We start from the raw sequence: 12,942 nt of genomic DNA, 5'->3' as shown, positions 1-12,942 counted from the left end.
TTGAGGCTTAGTGATAGTTTTTAATAGGCATTTACTACATCTGAGCATTAAAAAAATAACACCTTTAACACCTTTTTACTCAGCAATTATCACGTAAAAATCACTTATCATATACGCTGCCAGTCACTCCTACGTTACCTCGGATTAAAATAAAATGGCAAAAATAGGATTAATTTCTGTAATCCTGTAGTTTTGAGAATCATCACAAATGAATAAATATAGAAGAAAAAAAAAATTGTATTCATTAAATAGACCTAAAGTCTGCTGTTTGATTGCATAAAATAATCTGTAATTTATCCTTAGTTTGATATTAATTTAGTTGTAGACACTACGAAAATATGATGACTAACAGCTTTGTGCGGAGTTGGCCTGGACCCAGACCACTGGACTTAGGTTTGGCGGTTAGTGTAACGTCTTCCAGCAATGACTAACTGGAAACTTCACAACGGAGACACGACTGCGATTACGAAGCCTGTTCTAATCTAGTTATCTGCAGTTCGATAGGTCGGACGTTATGGAAGCGGGAGAATCCATGCATGAACTGTCTTCGCAACTCCCTACTCCCCAATTTAATCGCCTTCCGGAGCAGGCTCTGTCCTCGGTCACACATTCTCCGTTTGGTCCCCCGAAGGTCGGTGGGGAGGGGTTGGGTGGTTTAGGTGTTCGAGTTGAATGGGAGACTTGAGCGAGAGCCTAGGCTGCACCATTTGCTTCCGTGCACCATCACAGTGCGCCTGAAAATGCTCAATTTAACTCATGCTCTCGCTCCCTTCCTTTGGGGAGATTTGCAGCCTTCCCGCCCTCTTGGTGTAGTAATCGTTAATCAATTGAAGGCCGTCATTAAACGGTTTACGACGGCACCCGCCATACGAGAATGCACATTTGGCCCCCTTTGATGGGTCATTGATGGCCTTCTCACCTAACTCCTTTAATGCTCCTCCAAAGAACACTATTATCCAATTCATGCAAATTTGTGTTCGATAAACATTATCTCAAGTTAATATTGTCACACCTTGGCCAGGGATTTTAAGGATTGACCCTTAACTTTTAATACTTTCAGACAACTTAAAGGTCGTCGACTACTGGTCATCGCTCTTACGATTTAATAGACAGGCGAATAAAAGGAATGAATTAACTTCCAGCAAAGATTTTCGCCACTTTTTGGCCTGGGTGGAGGGCAGCATCTCAATTCATTCAAAATCAGTAAATAAAATCTTCCCAAGAACACTTTTGTTTCTATATCAGTTTTATTCCTTTTTTAAAAATGTCAATTCCATGAAATTTTAATCTTTTTAATTGGATTAATACTTCGTGAAAATGAATCTAAAAATAAAGTAGAGAATTTAAGAACGTTACCATGGAGTGACTAAAATGTTGAAGTTTGATTTTAGTTTTTTTATCATAAACATTTACAAAATCACAATTATGAATTTGATTGTGAGGAATAAAAAAAATGGACAAAACATATTTTGCCCTTAACGGTCTGATCTTATTTAACCACTTTTCGCGCTTCAATAATTTACGCCATTGAAGATGGAGGTAAAGTGTTGAAACACGTAGTGAGGTTTTATACATAAAATACAACTTTAGACGGTGCAATCGTTATCTTTTCAATTTAAATAAAAATTTTCCACGAAATAACGCCTGACACTCAATTCTATGAAAAATATGTTACCCAAATGGTGAATAAAAATTGATGGCTGTGCCTAAAATCGTTTCCACAACAATTTTCGGGTTGCAGTAATTTTGACCTGGTTTTTTCTCGCTACTCATTTAGTGAGACAAATCTTCCGGATTAGCTTCACTGTTCGCACGATGAATAAGCTGTCATCCAAGCGGTTACAAAACTGTCAAGTTCTGCCAATCAGGATATACACGTAGTTAAAATCGATTGGTAAGGTGAAAATAGCACCGCCAGTCGAGTTAGACATCTGAGGGTATTTGTGTGAACGCTACGCTGTGGGAGGAATTTTGATATAGTTAGCTTATTGACACAATGTTTCCCAATGAAAAAGCTGTTTAAGTTTGAAATGGTCGTTAAATAAATTATTCATAGACATAATCGTAATTTCGATTCATCTTTATTTTCAGAATATTTCGACGATTTGATTAAAAATTTACCCCTAAAGGTGACGCATGAAAATTATGCAAATATTTGCCTCTGATTGTATTTTACCCTTTCGAGATGGCTCAACACCATTGCAAACGAGTTTCTTGGATTTCCAGTAACCGAGAAAAATTAAGATTTTCAAAATGAATGCCAGCTAATTTCAAAATGAAGTTCTCAAATTTCAGGAAAACATCAAATGCATATTCGCTGTATTGTTTTATCATGTCATAAGGAACGATCTATTAATTTTAACCCCGAAATGTTCAAAATATGAGTTTGGTCTATTAGTTCGAAAAACAGGTTATTCTTTGCTTTTGCAGGAAAATTGGTTTCAATACTTTTTTTTAACACTATCAATTACCTATCAATTAAGAAAGGGAAGCAAGCTAAATTTTGTTTTGTAAAAAGACGAAATCCGATTTACCATTGTCCACCCGCGTAACATCACACTCGGGTATACATCCTTTTGGAACCGACAGTGAAAATGTACTATTTCATTCCATTCAAATAAAATCATGATGTGGCATGGAGACAATAAGTTTGACAATCGATTGCATGGATTTTCCTTGAAAATCCTAGGAAAGGCGTGCGCCTTTAATTCAAGTGTCGTTGGGATGGAAGCGGAAAAATGTTGAGCATGGAGGGCGAAGAGGGGAGGGTAGTAGGAAGGTGGCGGAAGAGACAACCTCGGTTGTTGAGAGGCAGGAAGGAGAATCCAAGTGGATGGAGGTAGGAGAGTGATGAGAGAAAGAGGTAAAGAGATAGAGAAAGAGACACTCACTGGAATAGGAGCGTTGCGGACGACCTGTCGGCGAAGAGCACCGCCGGCGGCGCGAACCTCTCGTTCTGTCCGCATAGCTGCAGGCCGGATCCACTGCCGGCGAGGGAGGAGGAGTGGCCCTTGCCGCCGGTGCCACCTCCGGCCGCCGGCGAAGAAGAAGACTTCCTCCCGAGCACGTCCGAGCCTTCGGAGAGCTCCAGGAACCCCGACTCGCAGCTGCGGAAGTAAATAAAAAAAAGGAATAAAATTGAAGGAGAGGAAACACATTTCGTCCCACATATTTCTAGAAAAAAACGTCCGCATACTATCGACAATTTCCTCTCCACCCCCAATGTGGATCACCGTTTAAATTGCATTTAACCAACGCATTTCGCCCTTTCCTCCTCCCCTGATTGACACAAATTGGACCGATTCCGTTTCCTTATGGGTGAAATAGGGAGGAATAGGAAGAAATTAGATTTCCCAACGAACGGGCTGGAATAAGATACATGAGACATCCGATTTTTCTTGCGGTAAAAGAAAAGGATGGATCTCCGGGCTATTTTTTATTCTAGTTTCCCTCATATGATAGATATATAAGATTTGATAAAGTAGGAGTCCATGTATTAAAGAGGGGATGTTTCAGAAGATGGAGTAGGGGAGGGGGCGAGGGGGAATGGGGATTATTAAAGAGTTAGCAACTGAAGTGAGAAACCATTTGGGTATTAGAAATTACGTTACAAGTAAATTGCAGATAGATATGCGTATACGCCTAAGGGTACTTAAAGTGAAAAGGCAATGTGGACACCCAATTAGTAGTTGCTGTTGTCTACCGGTTTAGGGTAGATTTTTGTTGGAACCTGTGATTACACACCACGGTATTCATAAACCCAAACCTACATGGCAAAACATATCCTCCTACTTCATACTGCATAAATCAGATTTGGATTCTTTCGATCGCCCTAAATTTCATCCTAAATGTCTCTTCTTTTCCGCCCTCTATTTCGTTTTCACAGCATTTTCTCCTCCATTTCAACGTAAAATTAAAATTAAAGTTGTGAAAGGGACACATCGAAAGAAAAAATAAAAGTTATTAGAGATTAAACAAGAAATAATTAACAGGAAATAGAGCGAATGTAGAGATTAGACCACATGGATAAAGCATTAAGTATTACTGTATAGATTTCGTTACATGACGTCAAGCAGAAGGTCATTTAACGAAAAATGTATAGGTTTTTCTTTTCCAAAGAAACTGCGGGAGATGCCGCAAAAGTAACTTTTAACGGAGTCATCGGCTGATGTGCATTTTAATGCAACAATTGGCTAAAGCACTCGGCCGGATATTGAGGGGTCTGGGTTCGAGGGTTCGAATCCCAGTCCAGGCGAATGATTTTTAAACTCTGAAATTGTTGCATTGAAAAGTTTTTCTTTATCATTACATAATTGACGATAATCACCAAAAGGTTTTCAATCAATACATGAACTTAATCTGTTTTCAAAGAACCCATTATTATTTCGTATGGTTTCATATTTCGAATCTTGGCCATTAATTACTCTGTGAGTCATTGTATTTATTCACGTTGTTATTATTATGCTCTTGTTTGCGCCGTAGCTGTTGTAGCATTATATTTTCTCCCATTGAATTCCAAAGTTTGCCGAAGCAAATTAATTAATAAATTCAAAGTTAGCTGCATATGAATACGTTTATTTTATTTCTAGTGTACTTCATAAATATTTGTCATTCTATAAGAAGCCATTTAAGAATAAGTATGTTATTATTCTATTTGCTACTCATTATTACCACATTTATGGTATTTAAGCTCTAGATATTTTTATGGTGGCCAGAGTATTTTTGAGGTATTGACGGATTAGGCAACGTCATGCGGAAACTAAGTTGGAGATAATCTATTGCGTGGCAGCACCAAATCCAAGCCCGAGACGAGGCTCAAAACCGCAACCTTTGGATTAGCAGTCGAATGCCCTTACACTCTGACCTAACTGGGTATACTTGCGGGTGGTGTATCGACCTCGAGCTTGAGATGTCAACACCGAAATTACTAATACAAACATACCTAGAAGCTACTCAATCGATTCTAATCGAATATATTTTCAGTCTTAGGTAAAGAACTTGTGATATCAAAGGTTGTGGGTGATTATTTGGATGCATTTTTCGTGTTAAATTTATAACATTTAAATGACACTCCACAATAATTTTCTTGGAAGAAAATGTAATGAGAAAGATGTAAGGAATAAAGCCGTCATGTAAAAAATATTGCGTGTGATAGAAAGAAAAAACAGAAGACTTCCACTGTGGTGTGCACACGTAAGATTAAAATACATGGCTCATCGTATTCATCAAGATATCATCGATGCTCGCAATCAACGCACGGCACTTTTAGGAAAGTATGTCTGAAAAGAAACTTGAAATTTTCTGCAGAAGGTATCTTAAAATATCTTATACTAATGGGGAAAATATATATTTAAGGAAAGAGATGCGTAGAAAAAGATTCAGTTATTTATTTTTATTGAAAATTGCCATTTAATCTATTAATTTGACAAAATTTACATTCTACTTGTAACGCCAAATAACGTTTCTTAATTTTATAACGCCTTATGCCATTTTCCGAAGATTTTGGGTATATACAGGCGAATTCAAACAAACCTATTTTCTGTATAAATTCCATATTTATAGTTCAATAGTTTCAGCCTCAACTTTGTGGAAGTTCATTTTAATAAATGAAAAAGAAACACTCAGTCGATATATCACTGTGCTTTAAATTTGATGTGCAAATAATTTCATAAATAGCATGATATTTTCTCCTCGTTATGCTGACGACCTATGTATAGGATACGTCTTGAACGATTTGTATTGTCCTTTGCCGAAGTCAATTCATCATCAGTATTTGAAGTTTTACTATAAGGGTTAGGACATAAGATCTAATATGTTACGGTAATAATTATGCACACTACATAAATAATTTATAACCTACAATATTGGTTTTATTGCATCGTGAATGAAAGTGTAAGAATCGTTTTCAAGCATCTTACGTAATGTTTTCATATATCAAAACCGTTTAAAACAATTTTTGCATATTATATTATCTATTAATTAACATTTTCATTTATTTCATTTGCAAAACTTTTGATTTCATTGTCATTCATAAATTTTCAAACAAAATGTAACCATTAACGCTATTTTATGATTAGTTAGACTATGTGTCATCGTCATTTATCGCGATTTAAATTGAAATGTGACCGTCACTTTCCCAACTTATATTCAAATCCACACAAAGTGGTTTTGGTCAAGTGATGAAACGGGAGAGGTAAGATCGAATATAGTATATTGTTATATACTTAAATTATATTATAACATAAATCGGCTGGGGACTAAGTTAGATGAATCCATCACGCTAAAAATAACACGTTCATCAATCAACCAAGCTCCTATGATTGCAAAACACAGCAGCAGTCGATCTTGCATAACGTGAGGATTTACTCCCTCCCTTATGCCGAGATGGGCAGGGATTAAGGACCCAGACTAGCCGGCCTAAGCCGTATTCTTAGCCGCTGTATTTTTTATAGCTTAACTGGGACGTCGTCTCTTCCCTAATATGCATTTTGTGATTGAGAGGACGCGTAAAATGCGCTATAATTCTGCGCCGCGAGACAAAATGACTCCGTATGATTTCGAGCATAATCTTTGCGAATACCGTAGACGTTTTTCTTAAGTGAACTTGAATGGTATTTATTTGTCATAATCGTATGAGGTATGTCGTTTACTATTATTAGTTATTTTTGAAATGAATTTCATTTGAAAATTTAACTGAAGTTTTTACTTAACATTCCTTGACGTTTCGGAATATTAAAGTCAATTATTAGTAGTCTTTTAGTGTTTAATAGTACCTTAAATGTCGAAAATTTGATACATCGACATAGAGTATTTCATGGATTGTTTTAATTGTATCTTTTGAAAATACTCTGTAATTATTATATTTAGATTATAATGTAAGTATATTTGGAGCTCATATTAATCAGCGAATTTTCACATATTGAATTATTAAACCTGGAATATTATTTTCAGCAAATAAAGTTTTAAGATCATTTAAAGTATAAGAATATTGCACAAAAGATTTTATGTATGGCAGAATGAAAAAGTGCTGAAGTTAGTCACACGCAGTTCAAGTGCGAGACGCTCGGCTTTGTATGTACTTCAATAAAGAAATTATTAATTTAGTATGTCGTTATGTTTATTACCATTTCTGAGCTATTTAACAACATACGTTTCAAGTAGAAAAGAAAAAATTTTAAGGAATTTAGCCTTTTCTTAATAAAGGCACGATAGGTAAATTTAGTGTTATATTTCTAGAAATGTAGCTTTCAAGTTGATATTTTACTCTTTCAAAAATATGGCGAAAAATCTTTCTGCCACCAGAAAAAAAACCTTATTTTGAGCAAATTGGTATTTACAAAAGTTTGTTACACGATAAAAGCAAACTTTGATCATCCATCATTGAATTCTACCCCCTTCTAATATTGAATGACAATCTTGACGCAGATACCAAGAACAATACCGAAGAGAAAACTTTAACATCAAAATAACAAACATCCGTTGAACATACCTGTGCTGAAGTGACCAAATTACAACGATTTGAAAAAGTTCAAATGATTTGCATAAAGTTTTCACTCAAGGGAAAATTTATTTATGAAATAATTGAAACCTTATCTGAATATGAAATCCAATAATATGAAAATATTTTTATATGTCATGAAAAATTCATTTCACGAGAACTCACGCTCACATCTCTACATATGAGTACCTATGTAAACACGTACCTCTGAGTGGAATACATTTTGTTATTCGCAGAAATTAAAGCGAGAACAATAAATTTTCCGGAACGATTACGTATTTGACTTATCAAAGTAGTTTTCAATTGTTACCTATATGAATTGCTTAAGAAAAATAAAAACGCAACAGGGCAATTCATCAATCGAAATTAGCCAAGTTAACCACTAAAAACGATTGATCGGTGAAATCTTGACCAAAACTTTATTTTAAATATTGCAAGGACTTCCGGCTTGACAACCTTTCGAAGAATTGGGGACCCATTGGCGCCTTCAGATAAGAGTAGGCTAATGCCAACGCCGGGTTTCTATCCACCCTTCCTTTCCCATTCATCCCTAATGGCACAAATGACATTGGCTGTCGGTCACCTCTCATAAAAAACTACTACTCGTATAAAAGACGAAGAAAGGAATTGTGAGGAAGGTGGAATCAATCGGATGACAAGCGTAAAAAAGTTTCCTTAACCGCAGATCTTCGACTTGCCAGGCCTATGCTCTAACCAATGAGCTATCTAGGAAACGTAAATTACACACTTGACATGTGTTCGTCTTTTATTCGTGTTCCTATCCCTTTTCCTTATCCAAGTGAGTGAATGTATGAGTATATATATATATATATATATATATATATATATATATATATATATATATATATATATATATATATATATATAATTTGACTGGGCATATTTTACTTTGAGTAGGTTGCAGTTATTTTAACCAAGGATCCAAACGTTCCTTCTCGTTAGTATTAAACATTTTTGTCAGGTCATGCGTGCAAGGAGGATGAAAGGTTTTAATATTTCCCCACGGTAAACAATTCATGCCTACTCCCTACATAAGGATACCACTCTCCGCTCTCGGCCGAATGTTCTCTTTTGGTTGCTAACCCAAGCCTCGAGAAATCTTCCAGTAAGGAGGATAAGGTCCCAAGAGAAACGGTTAAGATTTTGCATGAGTAGAGATACATTTTTTATCAAAACAAAAGTTTGCTTGCACTGCACTCCAGGAGAGAGAGAAAAAGGAACACAGAAATTGATGATCTCGCTATCGAATGAGACCGGCGCATAAATGATACCCTATGACGTGCATAAAGGCGAAACACGTGCGTCATTCGACCGATTACTAGCAAGACGAACAGAACGGTGGACACGCTCTAATAGCTTTATTCTGGACGATGAAAGGAAGAAGTGAAAGATCAAAGGAGTACATACTCGTAGTTTGGAAGTAGAACACCGTGCGTTGGCTTTAAGTAGAAGGCTTAACTTTTAAATTGTAGAAGAAACATGGCCGGGAACATTTTCGCAGGAGATCTGAAGTCTCCTCGCTGAGTCTTTTTCAAACAATAAGCTGATTCTTTTTCAACCTGAATCATCTCAATAAAAATTTCATCCACATCTTTCCGATGACGAGAAATTCAAAAATATTACGTGATACCTAATTTACTTCCCTAATTAATGTACTCATGTCATAAAAATAACTAAGTACTTAGAAACAAATGCCGACAATATCAATTTCTATTTAATAGGCGACAGTGAGTAAATTAATTTGTTTAATATATTTACTGGAATACAACATCTCAAGATACTATCGAGCGGAGTTGTGAACTCACTTCAATCCACCTTGTAGCTGATGGTGCATAGGAACAATCGTCCTTAATCTATTGTTTTCGTAATCTCTTTAATGAAGGCTTGCTAGTCAAAGCCTGGAAAGAATCAATGATCCTTAACTCATATTTTCAGAATATGTACTACCCTAATTGAATGATTACTTAAGCCTAATTGCTAATTGTCGTCTTTAACACATTTATTCTTGTTAATTTTAATCAAAGCTAAAGATTTATTAGTAACCATGTGGATGGTAAGTTGTATAACACATTATGGAAAGCATTTTATGTTATATTACCATAAAATGCAACATTCAGTAAAATGTGTGCCATAAAATCTGATTGTAATACGTTTGTTTTAGTAACAATCAACAGGTGTTGTGGACTACAATGTGGGATATTGTGTAGTTTATTTAAAGAGTATAGAAATACTAATCGAGGGAATGCGAATGTCTTTATGGAATTCTTTTTATGAAAAATCATTCAAAGCGCTTCATTTTTCCTTTAGCGCATATATAAGGCTGTCCCAAGCAATTCAACCATCCCCTATGCATCTGAATCTTATAACTAATATTATAGGACATTTGGGGATTGTCAGCTCCAAACATCCGTTGGACATTCAAACCGTATTCCATGTGTATTTTGCAAAAGTGACAGCAAACGGCAATGACTATGACAAAAGCTACAAGCGATTCCGAAAAATTTGGCATCCGAGGACCAAAATGAAATTGAACTAATAAGAAGGAATAATTTAGTCCCCTATGTTACTGTAATTTTAAATTGAGCAATCAGTCTGTATAATGACAACTCAAAAAATTGCAATATCAAAAAAATGTTCGAATTATTTATTGACACTTGCACATCATTACAATATACATTATTTTAGGGTGCACAAGTGTCATAACTTAAAAATTTATTTTGGATTTATGAAATACATAGCTGTTTCACTAAAATTTATGAGATTTTTATTTTATGGTGACAAGGGAAATTTACTTTGTATAACTATTGGCAATTGTGGGGACTATTTCACCCTCTCTGGCTATCAAGTCTATAATTTATCATTGAGACTAAAGTCCTCTGATGTAACTTTCGTAGTATTTGTAGTGTCTATGAACAGCGAACGTCTGATGAGAAATTTGCGTCATTAGTAATGCATGCGTAATGTCGTAGAGGTAAAATATTCAGAATATGTTTGTAGGGTGGACGGTAGCCTAAGCCTACCCTTTAAATATAGGCGCCAATGGGTCCACAGTTAAATGTCCCAATTGACGGGTGGCATACGTGGTACGCTTGTAGTACTATCCACATAATACTCCAGGTATGGATTGGGACGCCAGTGAAAACTCATGCTACCTCTTGAATTCGAACCAGAGCTTTCGGTGGCAAGTCAGTATATTAACAATAGCCAGGCACTACAATCCCGATCCTCTTTAACTCTCCTCCTCTGCATGAGTTTACACCATAAATTGTGCTATTAACTAGTGCAGTGCACGTAAAATACTGCAGTAATATATAAGGAAGCAGAAAGAAAAGCTATGAATTGGTTTTTAAATAATATTTTTCAACATTATATATTATGACTCTTACCGAAATTTATTCAATTATCAAGAACTATCGTATGCGTACTGAGAACATTATCTATCACACCATATTCATTGTAAAAAAATAATTTCAAGAATAAGCATCAAAAGAGAGATAACGCTACGTCCATTTTTACTCTAAAACGCAACGAATAAATCCCACAAAAAATGTACACAAATGAAAATTCTTCACTCTACTTTTGAGAGATGTCAGTGAGAACATGGAAAATGAAATTATTTAGCCACAATTTATTTTAAGTCCTAATATTATATATTAAATGCAAGCAATTCATAATAAAGAAGGAAATGGAAGTTATGTTGTGAATTAAAACCTATTTGTAGCTAAAATTTGATCAATTTGGGATATAAAGAATCATTTGCTGTCTTCTATTTTTATAATCACTTTTGACCAAATAACACTAAACGGCAAATGTTGATTTCTTATTAAAAACTCAAAGCATGACAATTAGATGTACAAATTTTATACCCTTTACTGCAAAAAATTCTCAAATTTCACGCAAAATTAAATATTAATCCACGGTTGAATATTTACACTTTTTTACACTTTCAAATAATTAGTTATTTAACTCCTGAATTAATTCCTGCTAATTTGATTGCCAGAAAAAGAATGGTCCACACAAGGAGGCATTATTAACTGAAAATCCTCTACTTCTTAAGAAAATTTAGGTAGAAAACGAGAAAACCAGGTGATGGTGGCGATGAGAAATTCAAATGCGTCAAATGGAAGCAGGCTTTGGGGGTCTATTCTAATATTTAGATGTAGATAGCAAATGATTATTATTATGATTATTCCAAATTGCTGGGTCAAAACGATCGAGGAGAGATTTTGAGCATTTAAATAAAATCTCCCTATGAATAATGGCTGCTCAAGTGCTTTCGCCGCAAAACATTTTACTCAGCCATGAACGTAACGTTTTATATCTTCATTTAATTTGAATTTCGAAATAATGGAGTCAATTTGCTACAGGTTCTACTGTCTGATGGTTAGTCATTTGGATGAATTCAGATTTGAGTTGGTAATTGAAGTGGACGTATGTATATTAGCATACAACATGTCCGTGTAAACGAGCAAATGTATGCCTATATTGAACACAACCGTTCTTCTTGTCGCTATACTCACTGAGCAATCAGCAAGAACGATGAGCCATGAAGTTGTCGCAAACATTTATCTTAAAGGCTACTCTATCCAAGTCTGTGAAGTTTTTATTTCCTATAAAATAAGTTTTGGAAGGAGTAGCATAATAATAATCACGTAGTTATGTGGGTAAGCGAAATGTAATTTAATTATATGAAAGAAATCTAAATGAATTAGAGGTGAAAATATGGAAAGCTAACTCTGCTCCTTCATATTAATTACCAATATTATTAATTTAAATTTGCTCGTAGATACATGTCTTTACTTGATGAACTTTTGATTTGCATAGAGGTAAATATGGTCAAAACACTTACATCGCAAGAAATAATCTTCAAAAAAATTTCACTAATTTTAAGCTAAACACAAGAATTTGTTTGTTTCCTTCTTTACGATTATTTTTTATTTAATTATAATTAAAATTCTGATTAATAAAAATCATTTTCACCATAATAACTGTTCACTAGCAAGATGATGCTGATCCCTTTCGGTTTGCGACTCTTCGACGAAAGATTTATTTAAAAATCTATGCGCAAATAGCATTTGGTAAGGCCTATTTAGTGTGTAAGCAGTAGAACGCATGCCGCGAGCGTTTTAGAGATGATCAACCTATACGATTAGCATATTCCTTATTTGCTTATAATCAAGCTGGCACCGTATGATAGCTGTTTAAGTATTTGCTCTCGGGATTGGATCGTGAGTATTGCCACGTCCATCTCTTGTTATATTTGACGAGTAACCAGAATTTGATTTTTTTTACCAATCTGAAAATACCCAAATTCTATAGTAGCAAGTTTTTAGAAGAAATTGGATGGTATGGGAAGTCGAATTTGTGAAATCAGGTTGTGAGTGGTGAAAACTTTCAGAAAAAAAATAAAGTTTCATTTTGAA

The 12,942-nt window shown here is 35.1% G+C and overlaps 1 protein-coding gene across 2 annotated transcripts in view; it reads right to left on the bottom strand.

Moving 5' to 3' along the window:
• The window catches only part of LOC139700024 (uncharacterized), a 569,652-nt gene that overhangs the window by 145,825 nt on the left and 410,885 nt on the right, over positions 1–12,942 (bottom strand). For both annotated transcript variants that reach the window (XM_071598462.1, XM_071598463.1), the window contains one exon: positions 2,892–3,107. In XM_071598462.1, the coding sequence (XP_071454563.1) occupies positions 2,892–3,107 (216 nt within the window). The remainder of the gene's footprint in view (positions 1–2,891; positions 3,108–12,942) is intronic.

Source organism: Hetaerina americana, unplaced genomic scaffold (assembly GCF_022747635.1).
Source record: "Hetaerina americana unplaced genomic scaffold, ioHetAmer1.1.p SCAF_10, whole genome shotgun sequence".
NCBI lineage: Eukaryota > Metazoa > Arthropoda > Insecta > Odonata > Calopterygidae > Hetaerina > Hetaerina americana.
This window is presented reverse-complemented; position numbering and strand designations above follow the sequence as displayed.